Source organism: Podarcis erhardii (genome assembly GCF_964252035.2).
Source record: "Podarcis erhardii genome assembly, chromosome: 8".
NCBI lineage: Eukaryota > Metazoa > Chordata > Lepidosauria > Squamata > Lacertidae > Podarcis > Podarcis erhardii.
Window position 1 is genome coordinate 23,113,892 of NC_138499.1, and position 15,858 is coordinate 23,129,749.

General features: G+C 46.3%; 1 protein-coding gene across 1 annotated transcript; it reads right to left on the reverse strand.

The window, feature by feature from the left end:
• Positions 1-2,381: 2,381 nt before the first annotated feature.
• ODF1 (outer dense fiber of sperm tails 1) lies at positions 2,382-9,323 on the reverse strand. The gene is made up of 2 exons (XM_081873310.1): positions 8,895-9,323; positions 2,382-2,872 (listed from the first exon to the last, which is right to left on the reverse strand). The coding sequence occupies exons 1-2, from the start codon at positions 9,188-9,190 to the stop codon at positions 2,557-2,559; spliced, it is 612 nt and encodes a 203-aa protein (XP_081729436.1). The 5' UTR covers positions 9,191-9,323; the 3' UTR covers positions 2,382-2,556.
• Between the last annotated feature and the right edge of the window lie 6,535 nt (positions 9,324-15,858).

The window sequence follows — 15,858 nt, forward strand, 5'->3', positions numbered from 1 at the left end:
TGTACTTTTCTTTTCTTTTTAGCTCTGAACCCATGTTCACACTAATTGGATAAAGTACACTTTAGATGTTGAGAACGATGATAAACACTTTCCAAAACATTAATGAACCATATAATTTCCTTTAGATGTGTGCTCTTATTTAAGACATAGCTGTCAAGTGTCCCTTATTTGAAGGGACAGTCCCTTATTCCAGCGCCATGTCCCGCTGCTGTCCCTTATTGATGGATGTCCCTTAAATGATGTCCCTTAAATTTCAAAGGAAGCAGCTCCTCTCCCTCCCTCCCTGCTCACCCAATAAGAAGTCTAAGAACGACTGGGGGGTGGAGCTTGAATGCCTTGTGTGTGGCTAGTTAATGCAAGCTGAAGGCGTTTTTGAATGCTGGACGCCATTTTGTTGCACGTGCTGCTGCAAACTTTGCAGTGTAAAGCCAGGCCAGGGAGCCATCTTAAGTTGAGGCTGCGTAGGCCTTGTGGTGCATGTGATTCAGATTCTATTCAGTTCAACCTCTGGTTGCAAAGTTGGTTGGATAGTGTTCTCGAAGCTACCAGCATGAGTTTGACCAGACTGCAGGAGGACAGGAAGACTGGAGTGCCTGGAACAGGTGAGGCTGCAGGTCCCTTATTTTGGCTACTGGTCCCTTATTTTCAAGGCTGCTGGTCCCTTATTTTCAAATCTGTAAGTTGACAGCTATGATTTAAGACTCAGCAATGTAGTCTGCTGCTTTGGCCAAGGAACGTCACTTGTCAGGCAGGATCAACAAGGACTTCAGCCGAGAGCTTCCTATTGTGTGTGCTGAAGGCTGTTATGGCAACTCTCGATTGCAACATGGAGTCTTTAATATTTGCATTTTTTTTTTGAGGAGGCTAGGCAACTGCGGTGTGCAGATCTTGAACAGATATTTTAGCCACGTTTCTAATTTCCAAACAAAGTGACCCTGTTGTTCTGTTAAGCCTTTACATACTATCACTGGCAACCCTACAATTCAATTGGGCCAAGTCCTTCCCATCAACTAGGAAAGAGCCTTCTACGTTGAGTGGCGGCTGATCCTTCAGGACAAATGGGGCAGTGCCCCGTCAACCACAACCAGGCCCCGCTTGCTTGCTTCTTATAACTAGCCCAGGGAGAGGCACGGCCTGTCAGCTTACTCCTCAGGGATACCCCTTATAGAACTCAGCAGGGAGGATAGCCTCTGTGTGTCATCGGCTCTGGTTCCCCATACTGCATACCTTCCAACTGTCCCTATTTGCCTGGGACATTCCCAGAATTACAGAAGCCACCCCGGCTTCTGATATGAACCCAGAATGTCCCAGGGACATTTGAAGTGGTGCTGCTCTCTCGCACAAGACCAAGGCACCAAAAGATGTGCATCCCAATTTTCGCCAGAGTAATGTTGGAGGGTATGCTACTGTTGGTCTCCCTGACTTCTGCCCTACCAGTTCCAATTTATTATTATAAGCTGTCCCAGACTCTGCGTTCATCATCTGATGCCCTTCTTTGAGTGCCTCCTCCAGGTGAAGTCTGGAGGGTGGCAACAGAAGATTGGGCCTTCTCTGTAGTGGCTCCCCATTTGTGGAATGCTCTCCCCAGGGAGGTTCGCCTGGTGCCTTCATTATATATTTTTAGGAGCCTGGTGAAAATGATCCTCTTCAACCAGGCCTTGGGCCGATTCATATTCTGTGGGAAAGGGGAGTTCTTGTTTTGCTGTTTTGTTTTATTCTGTGAACTGCCCTGAGATCTTATGCTGAAGTGTGGTATATAAATCTAATAAAGAAAGACATAGATGTATTTATTTAATGACATTTATATACCGCTGGATTGTTAAAAAACCCTCCGAGTGGAATGGGGCTTGTTCTGTTTTTACTGCGGTACAAACTACAAGTTTAATTGCTCAGGGGGAGAATAACCTCTCTCCTGCCAGGTCAGCCTATTTAGTCCATCAAGCTCTGAACTGTACGTTGACTCGCTGCTGCTTTCCAGGGATCTCAAGCACAGCGTCTTCCCCTGTCCCTTGCTACCTGATCCCCAAAGCATGTGCTCTACTACTGAGCGAGGGTCCCTCCCCATAATTTCCAGCTCCGCAGCTAAAAATAAACAGGAATGGCATTCCCCAGTGCTGGATTAAACCCTGTGGAGGCCACGACACAGTCAAAATCTTGGGGGCCTCACACTGAACTAAGAAAGCTTGATTGTAATTTTCTTTCAAGATCAGTATTATTTTGATCCATTGTCGCAGGCCCCCTAAAAGGCGTGGAGCCCATAGGCCTGTGCCTGCCTATTTGATAATCCAGCACTGCATTCCCCCTTCTGTGGCAGCTACCAGCTATGAAGACACCCTTTAAAACACAACTTGGAAATAAAAACAAACGCAGTCACACCAGCAGATGCTCAGCATTGTCGTTGTTGGAAGAAGGTTCGCATGGACAGCAACACGTTTAAAGGGCGATATTAAAAAAGAGAGAGAAAAAAGAAACCAAACACAACCATTCCCCTTAGGATCCACTGAGGTCACATCCAGATGCTGAACAGCTGCCAGAGCTGATCATCCAGTGTCTTCTTCAAAGCAGGCTAAGCAGGCAGGAAGGGACACAGCCTGGGGACTCTATCCTCACGAGACTGCAGGGTCCGATGGTATAAGTGACTTCGTTCTCACACACCCCTGGTGGCAAGCAGATCTCCTTGGTGACGGTGGAGTAGTTGTACTCCTTCCCTCTGCAAGTCTTAAATTCTTCCTCGTGCTCAGCCGACACTTTAATTTTCCCATCTTGTACCCTCACCGTAATGTCTTCCGGGTCGAAACCCTTAACGTCCATTAAAGCCAGCAGCTTTGGGCGGCTACATGCTGCCATCATCTTAGTGATCCTTCTTCGAATTCTGCAAAATAATAGCAACAGCAGTAATAATAATGGTTACGATAATAACATAGGAAAGAAGAACGAGCCAAGCTGCTTCAAGCGGCCGGAATCCCACACACAGGATGATGATAATAATGATAATAATGATAATAATGATAATAATGATGATAATGATAATAATGATAAAAAAACCCACAGAGCCTAGGATTTGCCGATCAGAAGGTCAGCGGTTCGAATCCCCGCAATGGGGTGAGCTCCCGTTGCTCAGTCCCTGCTCCTGCCCACCTAGCAGTTCGAAAGCACGTCAAGGTGCAAGTAGATAAGTAGGTACTGCTCCGGCAGGAAGGTAAACGGCGTTTCCGTGCGCTGCTGTGGTTCGCCAGAAGCGGCTTAGTCATGCTGGCCACATGACCCGGAAGCTGTACACCGGCTCCCTCGGCCAATAAAGCGAGATGAGCACCACAACCCCAGAGTTGGTTTCCCCAGCCACTCTGGGCAGCTTCCAACAAAGTACTAAAATACAAGTGGTATTAAGACAACAAAGTATTAAAATACAGGATGAGAAGTGGAGGCTAAATCTGTTGATAAATAGGCATGATTCGACGGTACATTGTGTCAGTGGATTCACATTATGTGGCAGTGGAAACCAAATGGTTGCAATACAGTACATCAGCTTGTACCAGTTCACAGGAAATGCCACAGGGTTGAACTCATCTATAGCCTTATGTTGGTAGAACTGGACGGTGACAAATCTGTAATGTTTGCTGTAAAAACATTAGGCTCTAATCATTTGCCAGTGGCCTCTTCTCTCTCTCTCTCTCTCTCTCCCTCTCCCTCTCTCTGTGTGTGTGTGTGTGTAGGGGTGTGCGCAGTGTTAGAAACTAGCCAGGTGCCAGGCGTGTTTTGCAACTGTTGCGGGTCCAATTGTGACCATGTGGAGATCTCTGGATGCCAGGTTGGCAGCTGACATCTCCATCGGCTGGCCCCTCCAGCTTTCTTAAGCAAATAAGCGGAAGAGCTTATTTTTTGCATTTAGATTCCAGCTTTTTCTCCAAGGTGTACAGAGTTAATTCTGTACAACAACCCTGTGAGGTAGGTGAAGATGCCGTGACTGGCCTAAGGTCACCCAGTGAGCTTCATGACTGAGTGGGGATTTGAACTCTGATCTCCCAGGTCCTAGTCCGACACTCTAACCACTACACCACACTGGCTTCCTAGAGTACTTCTGTTATGGGACAGCTATATAAATTAAGGAGGTAAATAAATTTGGGGAAAGCAAAATGTCCCTTAGAGAAGGATTGGAAAGATTTTCCTTGAAGCTTGCATTTGTTTTATTCTGGATTGTTTTATTGAATGTTTTAATGTAAATTGCTTTGAGATTTATTTATTTTTTAAATAAAGTGGTATGGAAATGAAATGAAAAATAGTTACAAAAAAGAGGAGCCTATACATTCCATTGTAGTGACTGTAACTAAGGCTGAAGGTGTCATTTGGCAATTAGCTTATATATAGGAGATAAATATATAAACACCATCTAATGCAGGACCTTTTATAAGCATACTAAAAAGCTTGCAATCTAGGGATAGTTAAAAGGAATACACATAAAGAAATGCGGCTATGTAGAAAAGGAATACACAGTTGGAAACAAGTGCTGAAGGAAAGCCATCCTTCAAAATTCACACTTCTCCTAATTTTGCAATGCCGCTCTCCAGTCATGTCTTCAAAAAATTAATATACTACGGTAAAGTGTGCATTGAAATGCACGTATATGTGACAATAACACACAAAAATACATTAAAATGTGTTCATTAGGAGAAATTCACACTAAAATGATGATAAATTTTCACGAGAACCTTTAAAAAAAATCACAGTGATTTGAATGTAGGATTGTGAAAAAATAGAAACTTGCAGGTTTGCTCATACTTGCTCTTGAATGACATAGGATCCTGGGTATTTGATTTGATGGAGCAGCACTTATCAATGTCTCCTCCCTCGCCCCTGAGATCAGCAGGGAAGGCCCTGCTTGTGGATCCACCAATGGACATCTCTTATTGTGAAGGGACCTGGAGTAGAGACTTCTCTGCAGCGCTCCCTCTTCGTGGAGGCAAGAGCAGACACAGCACAGATGGGGTTTTCAATCACCTGCTGAAAACACTTTCTTTCTCTAGCTGTCACAGGCTTCTTTTAGACTGTTTTTGAGCTTGGGGGCTATCTTTTATTATAGAAGGGACTATGAGTGTCATCTAGTCCAAACCTCTGCAATGCAGGAATATTTTGCTTAATGTGGGGCTTGAAACCATGACCTTGATTTAAGAGTCTCCTGCTTGACCAAATGAGCTATATTTTATTGCACAGTCAGAAGTCTTTGTGCTAATGGAAATATTTTGCTGGATATTGCCCATGGATTTATTTATTATGGAAACTGTTCTGAAGTTACCTGGTGACTAAAAGTGGTATAAAGGTAAAGGGACCCCTGACCACTAGGTCCAGTCGTGAACGACTCTGGGGTTGCGGCGCTCGTCTCGCTTTATTGGCCGAGGGAGCTGGCATACAGCTTCTGGGTCATGTGGCCAGCAGGACTAAGCTGCTTTCTGGCGAACCAGAGCAGTGCACGGAAACGCCGTTTACCTTCCCACCAGAGCGGTACCTATTTACCTACTTGCACTTTGACGTGCTTTCGAACTGCTAGGTTGGCAGGAGAAAAGTGGTATACACAAAAGGAACCATGAACATGGCTCTTTTATTCCACTTACAATAGAAATCCAAACGCCACTTTCAGATTTGCTGAAACGTGAACATGCTTAATGATAAATGATACAGCGGCAGGCCAGGTCATTACATATTTGTAGTGCACCCTTCTGCCAAGAATCTCATGACAACATACATGGAATTTCCTATTTTATCCTCACGGCAACCCTGTGAGGTAGGGCCATTCCTTGAATTTATTTGATGAGTATGTATTTTGGCCACACTCAGTTCTGTTATCTGCCTAACTACTGGCTGTAAAACTTTGGTTTCCTGTGTGGTGCTTATATGAGTCTCAAATTATATACAGCCAAAGACCATCTTGGCCAAGTCCTGGAAGACCTGCTCCCTGCCTTGCTGGCTTTTCCTACCTGGCTTGGGAGGGCAGGGCCTTGACTGACTCCAACTACAAAAGTAGAGGCTGCTGAACAGAATCTTAGGCTGGGGGATTGTTTAGTGTTTTTTCGTTGGGGTTTCTTGTTGCTGTTTTTGGTATTAATTTTCTGCAATTGTTATTTTTAGACCTTGTTAAGATTTATGTGGAAATTGATCAACCTTCTTGTGTGCTTCTTGATATGTTTTATTTGTTTGACTGTTGTGATAGTAACAAGGCCCACTGGATCAGACCAAAGGCCACCTAGTCTAGCATTCTGTTCCCATAGGGGCCAACCAGCTACACACAGGGAAAAAATGCTATAAACAAGTCAGAAATTAAATTGTTATAACAAAAAAGGAGGAAATGCTATGGAAAATGTCAAAGAAAATCTTTTTGCTCTCCAGCGCCACCTGGTGTTGCATGTTTATAAATTCAAAGCACTGTTTTTTGACTAATGTAGCTGAGTCCTAAGAGTTGCATTGAAGGGGAGATTATTCCACGCTTTGGGAACAATTATCCCAGGGGCTTAGTATTGCAATGGGTCGTTGTCAACATTTTAAAAACAAACAAACGAGAAACTTAAGGGATTTTCTGATAAATGGGTAAATCCAGATTAAATGGGAATACCCCGCTGGCATTTTGATGCCAACTACGTTGTGCAGACACTGCAAAGGAAGTGCAGGCTTGAGATCCCCAGATCCCACAATGAATGCCCACCTAGAAGCACTCTGCAACCTCATGTAGCCATTGCTCACCCCTGGTGCGGATAAGCCAGTCACATGGTAGAGTTCAGACACTCTGCTGGAGAAGGAGAGTGCCTGAGGCAAATAAAAAGACTGGGTTGTATTCAGCCAACTTTCACTCAGAGCAGAACCCCATGAATGGGCCTGTTAGCGATGGCTACTAATTTCAATGGGTCTCCTCTTGATAAATGTTGATGGAGTACAAACGATTGCAACCTCACGCCAGGGAGAAAATACAGCAGGGGGCCCCAAACTTTTTCCAAACAGGGCCAGATTTGATGAAGTGAAGAACAACTGAAGTTGTTGAGCTTTTTTTTTTAGGATTGAAGTTGTTGAGCTGTTACCCCAGGAGATAAACTGCCACGGGGGCCAGATTAAACAGGCATGCCTGAAATAGTGTATTTGTTGGTGTACATCCCTTGAGAGGGCATTCCAAAGCTGCGGTGCCTCCACAGGCTTTAAAAGTACATACAGTGGTACCTCAGGTTAAGAACTTAATTCGTTCTGGAGGTCCTTTCTTAACCTGAAACTGTTCTTCACCTGAAACTGTTCTTAACCTGAGGTACCGCTTTAGCTAATGGGGCCTCCTGCCGCCGCCGCCGCGCAATTTCTGTTCTCATCCTGAAGCAAAGTTCTTAACCCGAGGTACTATTTCTGGGTTAGCGGAGTCTGTAACCTGAAGCGTCTGTAACCCGAGGTACCACTGTACATAATGCACTTCTAAGAGCACAAGAGAAGCTTGCTTGATCAGGCCAATGACCCATCTAGTCTCACAATGGCCAACCAGCTGCCGATGGGAAACCCACAAGCAGGAGCAGAAGACCTCTCCCCTCCTGCGTTTTCCAGCAACTGACATTCAGGAGCAGTATGGCCTTCAAGGGCAGAGTCAGAGCATAGCCATCATGACTGGTAGCCACAGATATCCTTATCCCCCATGAATTTGTCCAATCCTCTTTTAAAGCCGCCCAAATTGGTGGCCTTCACTGCATCTTGTGGGAGCAAATGCCACAGCTTAACTACACCACTGTGTGAAGAAGCAGTTCATCTCTTCTTTTTTTATTCTGAATCTTAAAAAAAAAAGGCGGGGTGGGGGTGGGGAGGGTGGCAGGGCTTGGCTCCATCCAAGTTGGTGACCTCCTAAATAACTTTTATGTTCTGAACCGCCCTGAGATCTATGGGAATAGGGTAGTATACAGCTTGAACAAATAAGCAATAAAATAGCAACATGCAGAAGGACCCAGTTTAAAACAGACCTGGAAACTGCAAATGTGCTTTCTTTCGCTCTTTTGTAGGACATCTATTGCTGCAGCGGTCAAATTACAGAACTAGATAAAGGTAAAGGTAAAGGGACCCCTGACTGTTAGTTCCAGTTGCGGACGACTCTGGGCTTGCGGCGCTCATCTCGCTTTACTGGCCGAGAGAGCCGGCGTTTGTCCGGAGACAGCTTTTGGGTCATGTGGGCAGCATGACTAAGCCACTTCTGGCGAACCAGAGCAGAGCACAGAAATGCCGTTTATTTTCCCACCAGAGCAGTACCTATTTATCTACTTGCACTGTGCTTTTGAACTGCTAGGTTGGCAGGAGCTGGGACTGAGCAACAGGAGCTCACCCCATCGCGGGGATTCAAACCTCCGACCTTCAGTAAGCCCTAGGCTCAGTGGTTTAGACCACAGTGCCACCTGCGTCCCTTTACAGAACTAGATAGGTAAAGGTAAAGGGACCCCTGACCATTAGGCCCAGTCATGACCGACTCTGGGGTTGCAGCGCTCATCTCGCTTTATTGGCCAAGGGAGCCGGCGTACAGCTTCCGGGTCATGTGGCCAGCATGACTAAGCTGCTTCTGGTGAACCAGAGCAGCACACGGAAATGCCGTTTACCTTCCTGCCGGAGCGGTACCTACTTATCTACTTGCACTTTGACATGCTTTCGAACTGCTAGGTTGGCAGGAGCAGGGACCGAGCAATGAGAGCTCACCCTGTCGTGGGGATTCGAACCTCTGACCTTCTGATCAGCAAGCCCTAGGTGGTTTAGACCACAGTGCCACCCGCGTCCCTTTACAGAACTAGATACACAGGAACAAATGCACTCCCCATTGCTTCCACCCTGCTCCTTTTAACACCTTAACAATTAACACCTTAAATAATTACACAAGTGACAAACTGGAGAAACCCGTTTACCTGGCCAGTTCTTGCTCAGCTTCTATCTTAGCCCTGATAGCTTTACGCTCCAAAGGTGTGAGGCAAGGTGGTCTACAGGGACGACAGCATAGTATGTCACACAGGCAGTGTGGGTAGGGGTGGAGAAGACAGCAACAATGTGGGTGGAGACTTATATCACAAAGGCAGGTTGCCTGGACTTCGCAGGATTTAGGGCAGCAACTCATGTCCATAAGCCTTAAGCGCTTCTTTATTTCTCTGTCGGTTCGCCTTAAATCTCGCCTAACAGCTTCCAGGGCGTTGCAGAGGGTTGCCATGAGTAGGCATTAAACCATATTAACCGACGAGTACAGCCTTCAATAAAGGGCACTCGTCAGGGGAAAAAAAATTGGTCTTGCAAGCCCCGGCCAGAAGTTTGCATTAAGGAGCAAGCAACTGGTGTTCTGGCTGTATTCCAGCATGGCATTTATGACATCATTGCTCTGCAAATATGTCACAGTCTAGCTATCGCCACGGGAACGGTAAACTGTGGTTGTGTCTCAGCTGCTGAATGTAAAATGCCAGCCTGATGAAGCATCAAGGTCATTCTTTCATGTACAATGAAGTCAGAAAGCTCCAAGTTTGTGGTATTTGTTAAAAGCCATTACAGACTTCTGTTAAAAGGCCACATTACAGACTTTCTCATTTCTTAGGGGGGTCTCTTGCACTTTGGCCTCTTGGTAGGAAATGAGTGCGATGTGGGTGTCTTAATGGTGTTGTGATAGGAACTAAAGATTGGTTTGGGCGAAATACTTGGACGTTGTCCAATTGTCCTTATAAACACAGAAACATAAAACATATAGGCAGAAAGCAAATCAGGCCCATATCCTGAAAAGCAAAATCCACTGATGAAGAATGTTTCATAACATTACTATTGGGGGGCCAACTCTTAAATTTAAACTCAGGAACCATTTTATGTTCAGAATGTGGCCTCCTAAGAGATATCCCTCAAACTTTCTGAAGATCTAATTCTTGGATAACAAGACTGAATACGTCTCCACCTCCTTCAGAAATAAGACCAAGTTCCCTCAGATGGTTTTAGTTAAAATACACTGGGATTCAGTTTTCTGTGCCCACTGTCTCCTACTGCTTGTAATTACTCTGATATTATGAAATGGACATTATGTCACAGGTTTCAGGCGAGAAATATAAAAGACTAAATTTTCAGACTTTTGCTTTGATCAGGACGCCCTGAACTACGGTTTTACAGAATTCTGTGAATTTAACACCCTGCTTTGTATCCAGTGGTAGTCCTACTCAAAGTAGACCCAATAAAATGAATATTACTAACTTGGGCCCATTAATTTGATGGGTCTACTCTTGACTAAAACTTAGTTGGGTACAACTCCCATCTTTAACAATGCTTTCAGGGGGTCCTTTAGGCAACTGTTGCGCAGGACGGTAAAAAGTACATCCTATCACATGGTTTAAAGCCCCAAAACCGATTGCAGAGGTTTTATACTACAATTCTAGCGGTATATAAATTTTGTTCTAAGAAGTAAAAACAATGCCTTGACTAAATTTACATGTACCCTTAGTGCCACCTTGTTTTTTTGCTCTCCAAACTGCCCCTCTGAGAAGCATATCCTCTTTTACTGTGTGAGAGGAAGGGAAATGTAAGAGACTGAATGGGGTGGCAGAGAGAGAGGAGGAGCTATGTAATGTGGCAAACGCCACCATCTTTTGGTCCTGCCTCCGCCTGCTACCAGCTGTAGTCCCTGACTTTTCAAATCACCTCTTGTTTAGGGATAGCACAGCTGTTTTTGGTGCAACAGCAGATACAACACCAACTTCTTGGTCTGCTAATTTCTGTGGACTAGCAGCAATTCACACCAAGTAGATTGCACGCGACTGGAGCTCTGACTCTGAGCAGCAATCACCACACCCTAATATTCTGTAACTATCCTTTTCTTACCTCGATCTAATACACAAGAGTTTCCTGACATTATGACACTTGTACCTGGGAGTACATATTAAGCCAGTAAGCATCCTAGCCAACAACAGAAATTGCTCCAGGATCAATCCATGGCCTACCTTTGCTAGTGGGGTCCCTTGTGGAGGTAGGGTGGGGTGGAAATCCTCCTTAGATTTTAATTCATGGAAGGGAATATGGTGGCATTCAGCTGATTGCAGCAACATAACTGTAATTATTGATTCTTATTACACTAGAACTTGTTGACCCACCTTTAAGCAGGCACTAGTTGCAATCAGAGCGGGACGTGGGTGGCGCTGTGGGTAAAACCTCAGCACCTAGGACTTGCCGATCGCTTGGTCGGCGGTTCGAATCCCCGCGGCGGGGTGCGCTCCCATCGTTCGGTCCCAGCGCCTGCCAACCTAGCAGTTCGAAAGCTGCTTGGGAGTACTTGCACTCCCCCGGGTACAAGTAGATAAATAGGGACCGCTTACTAGCAGGAAGGTAAACGGCGTTCCGTGTCCCGCTGGCCACGTGACCCGGAAGTGTCTGCGGACAGCGCTGGCTCCCGGCCTATAGAGTGAGATGAGCGCACAACCCTAGAGTCTGTCAAGACTGGCCCGTATGGGCAGGGGTACCTTTACCTTTAGTTGCGATCAGAACTGGCTCATTATTTCTTTAACCGGCCTCCAGGTGGCAGCACAAGGCAGCAAGAGGCAATTTGAGCAAATTATAGGAGCAGGGGCCTTTTAACTAGGCTTCCTCAAACTTGGCCCTCCAGATGTTTTTGGCCTACAACTCCCAAGATCCCTAGCTAGCAGGCCCAGTGGTCAGGGATGATGGGAATTGTAGTCTCAAAACATCTGGAGGGCCGAGTTTGAGGAAGCATGCTTTTAATATATCTTTGAAGGCTTGGTGGGTTGATCTGGATAGTTGCATTGAATCCCTCTCTACCTCCATAGTTCTTGATTCTCAATATTTCTGCAAGTAAAGCTATGGGTGTGGGTTCCCCAGAGGCAGTACCTCTTAAGGCCTTACAAGATCTTCCCTGCAGGGTGAGAACATTCTGAGAAAAAGAGCTTAGCAGATGCTCCTCCAGATTTCAGAGGCCATTCCTGTTCCATAAATTAGCTTTGAGATGAACAGAGAAGCATGCATCACTTAGTAGTTAAATCACATTGGAATAATAACAACAGCTTCACAGTATACATCTTTAGTATATCTATTGAGCTAACTGAACTATTTGATTTCCCAGACTTCACACAGTGTACAAATCAGGGCTGATAGCGTTTGATAGCCCTCTTTCCTGAATTTGTCTAATCCTCTTTTAAAGATGTCTAAATTGGTGGCCTCAATGCCTCATGTGGAAGCAAGTTCTGCAGTTTAACTATGCGCTGTATGAAGGGCTTTCTTTTACCCGAATCTTCCAACATTCAGCTTCGTTGATGTCCAAAAGTTATTGCGTTAAGAGACACCATGGCACTTATTTTAACAGAAACTGAAATGGCCAAAATCTTATACTTTAAATACCTTGTATTGTGCATACTGCTTTTTCCTTCTAAGACTCTTAAATTTCAAACTTCATCTTAAGGCATTACCACGTTTCCTAGTTTCATTTCTTAAAACTCCAAACTTTTTTGAGAAAACAATGATAACAAAAAGCAATTCTTACATTATTTAAATAGTTATCTACTAGGTTTTTTTTGCTCTCTAAGCAAAAAAAGCAGATAGCATTAGTATTTGCTAATGGGGACAACAATAGGAGAGTGAAGTGACAGATTTTTCACTTACAAAGCCCTGCTGACTTGTGCCATGGGCATGTTATCAAGGAGAGCCCATTGTGTGTGCAGGGGTCTCCAACTTTGGGGGGGGGTAGGATGCTCATTTGAAGACCTAAGAACTGCACCTCAAAACACCCATTTCGTGGAAGAAAAATTGGTGGTGTGCAGAACCTTTTCCACCAAACAAGCAAAATATTCAACTCATCCAAAAGGTGTCCTTACTTGCTTGATGTTCTTTTACAAAGATTAAAAACTGGCTTTGGTAAGCACCAAGCAGGGTGTCTGAGGGGAACATGGTGCCATGGAGACCATGTTGGGGACCCTAGCCATAGTGTCCCCCCTCGTTAGGGATCTTCATGACTCTTCAGTCAGGAGAGCAGCAACACCTACAGACACAAGCTTACTCAGAGGTTTAAAGACTAAACACAGCCAGCACAACTCTACAGCCAGTTTGGCAGGTAAACAGCCAAGGCCAGCCAGAGGAATGCCAAGTGTAACAGTCAGCAGCATGATGTGAAGATACACGATGTGATATTATTGATGAAGCCGACCAGGCCCAGGGTGGGTGAGTGTGTGGATGGAGCACTGTGAGGGAATTCTACACATTCTTCCTTTATTTCTACCATGGAAAGATGGCATGTAAATGTAGCAAATAAAACCCTATAGCCTACTGGTCATCCTGGATAAGTGATAGGTTATGGGCTTGCCAGGAAAAGGATGAAGTCATAATTTAATGCCACTGATTCCACACAGACAATAATGTTCAGAATAATGCCTATATCAGGAGTGAGTACAGTGGTACCTCGGGTTACAGACGCTTCAGGTTACAGAATCTGCTAACCCAGAAATAGTACCTCGGGTTAAGAACTTTGCTTCAGGGTAAGAACAGAAATCATGAGGGGGCAGCGGGAGGCCCCATTAGCTAAAGTGGTACCTCAGGTTAAGAACAGTTTCAGATAATAACGGACCTCCGGAACGAATTAAGTACTTAACCCGTGGTATCACTGTATATTGGTTTATATGCATAAGAGGAAGCAGCAGCAAAAAGAGCTACTGCAAACTTCCTGGTAGCATAGTAGGAAGCAGCAACGAAATTGGAAAGGACTTCCTCCCTGAGAGTCATAGATGCTGCAGTCACAAACTACATTTTTTGGGAATCCTGATAGGTACATAGATGTTAAAAAGAAGTTGCAGCAAGGTTAAAGCTCAGGCCTTTGACCTCAGAAAGTTACACACAAACTATTAACCATAGGTTAATAGTTCACGATGGGGCTTCTATACTCTAGCCCAGGGAAATGGAACCTCAGATCTGGAGACTTTCCAAGCCTCTATTTCTGGCACTTAGGACTCTTCGCAGGTCACACCCTTCAGTGGCCCTGTTTTGAACCCTACGTGAGTGGTTTGGTGCCTTTGAGCTCTGAATAACGCTACTTGCTTGCCTGAAGTGTGCATGTAACTATCCAATTGTAAGGTAAAGGACTCCTGACAGTTAAGTCCAGCTGCAGACAACTCTGAGGTTGCGGAGCTCATCTTGCTTTACAGGCCAAGGGAGCTGGCGTTTGTCTGCAGACAGCTTCCGGGTCATGTGGTCAGCATGACTAAGTTGCTTCTGGCACAATGGAACACCGAAACCAGAGCAGCGCATGGAAACACTGTTTTACCTTCCTACCGTATTTGTCTACTTGCACTTTTTGGTGTGCTTTCAAACTGCTAGGTTGGCAGGGGCTAGGACCAAGCAACGGGAGCTCACCCCGTCATGGAAATTCGAACCACCAACCTTCTGATCGGCCAAGAGGCTCAGTGGTTTAGACCACAGCGCCACCCATATCCCCTATCCAATTGTACAAAGGTACAATTCAAACTTGTTGGTTTTCCCTAAGCTGGATCAGAGGTAGCTACAATGACCTGCAGAGGGACAGGGGTGGTGCTGTGGTTTAAACCAGAGCCTAGGACTTGCCGATCAGAAGGTTGGCAGTTCGAATCCCAGCGACGGGGTGAGCTCCTGTTGCTCGGTCCCTGCTCCTGCCAACCTAGCAGTTCGAAAGCACGTCAAAGTGCAAGTAGATAAATAGGTACCGCTCCAGTGGGAAGGTAAACAGCGTTTCTGTGCGCTGCTCTGGTTCGCCAGAAGCGGCTTAGTCATGCTGGACACATGACCCGGAAGCTGTACGCCGACTCCCTCGGCCAATAAAGCGAGATGAGCGCTGCAACCCCAGAGTCGGTCACGACTAGACCTAATGGTCAGGGATGCCTTTACCTTTACAATGACCTTAATGTGGGCCAGTTAAGTCTCATTCAGGTAACTGACACTCTTTACCTCATGGAGAAAAAGAAGACGGGTGGCGATACAACCAAACGAACTGCCAGTGAACAGAATTAAAACCACTGTCTTCAAGTGTGGTAAAGTGTAGGCCTAGGATTGTGGAGACGGGACTTTTAGATCCTCACTCGGCTACAAAGCCTGTTGGGTGACTCACTACTGCACAACTACCTCACAAGGTTGTTGTGAGGATAAAATGGGGACAGGGCAGAGGAAGGAAACCTGTTATTGGCATCTGTCTGTCTTGAGAGACAATGGATTGCACTTCCCTATCCGTCACGCATGGAGGGCCCGTTTCACACAAACCGCAGTAAAGGTTTCCCCGGGGCTATTCCCAGGCAAAGCTGTAAGTGCGACGTTCACACGTTCGCGTGTTCCCTCCCCGCCACCCCAACATAATTTTTAGCAACTCCTACAGGCAGAGTCTGGCTGGCAAGTCCAGGGAAAGCCTATGGCGACCTGCCAGCCTTTCCCACTCGGGGACTTTTTCCTTCGCGAGGCGGGTTCCCCGTCCCCTCACAGGGTATTATTCCCCGCCCTCCACGCTAGTCGCTCTGTCGGTTCCGGCGGAGGAGAAAGTGGACGCCTCTTTTATCTCCCGCTCTCCGGGAAGGCCTAGAAGCCGGCCGGCCAAGGCGGCAGCTGCGGTAGGACCGTCGGGAGAAGACGGCGCTGACGCGCATCTCCGACGCGCATCGCCGCCGCCTCCTCCCCTCTCCGCACTGGAAGCGAAAGCGGCGCGCGCAGCCACGCCGCCCTCCCTCTTCCCCAGCCCGCGCCTGACGCAACGCACGCCGGCCGCCGGCCAACCCTCGCGAGCTTTACATCGTCCCCGCGGCCGCCCGCTGCTGAGCGGCGGCTTGCCATTGGCTGCCGGGCGGCGGCCCCGCCCCGTCCGCTCTCTCCCCGGCGAGGCGCAAGGAGAGGGAGGGA

What these genes read in the sequence shown, in the direction of transcription:
- ODF1 (XM_081873310.1), bottom strand. Translation starts at nt 9,190, where the DNA reads ATGGCAACCCTCTGCAACGCCCTGGAAGCTGTTAGGCGAGATTTAAGG. An exon ending in GCTGAGCAAGAACTGGCCAG is followed by an intron (nt 2,873 to 8,894) that starts GTAAACGGGTTT and finishes ATTATTTTGCAG; the next exon opens with AATTCGAAGAAGGATCACTA.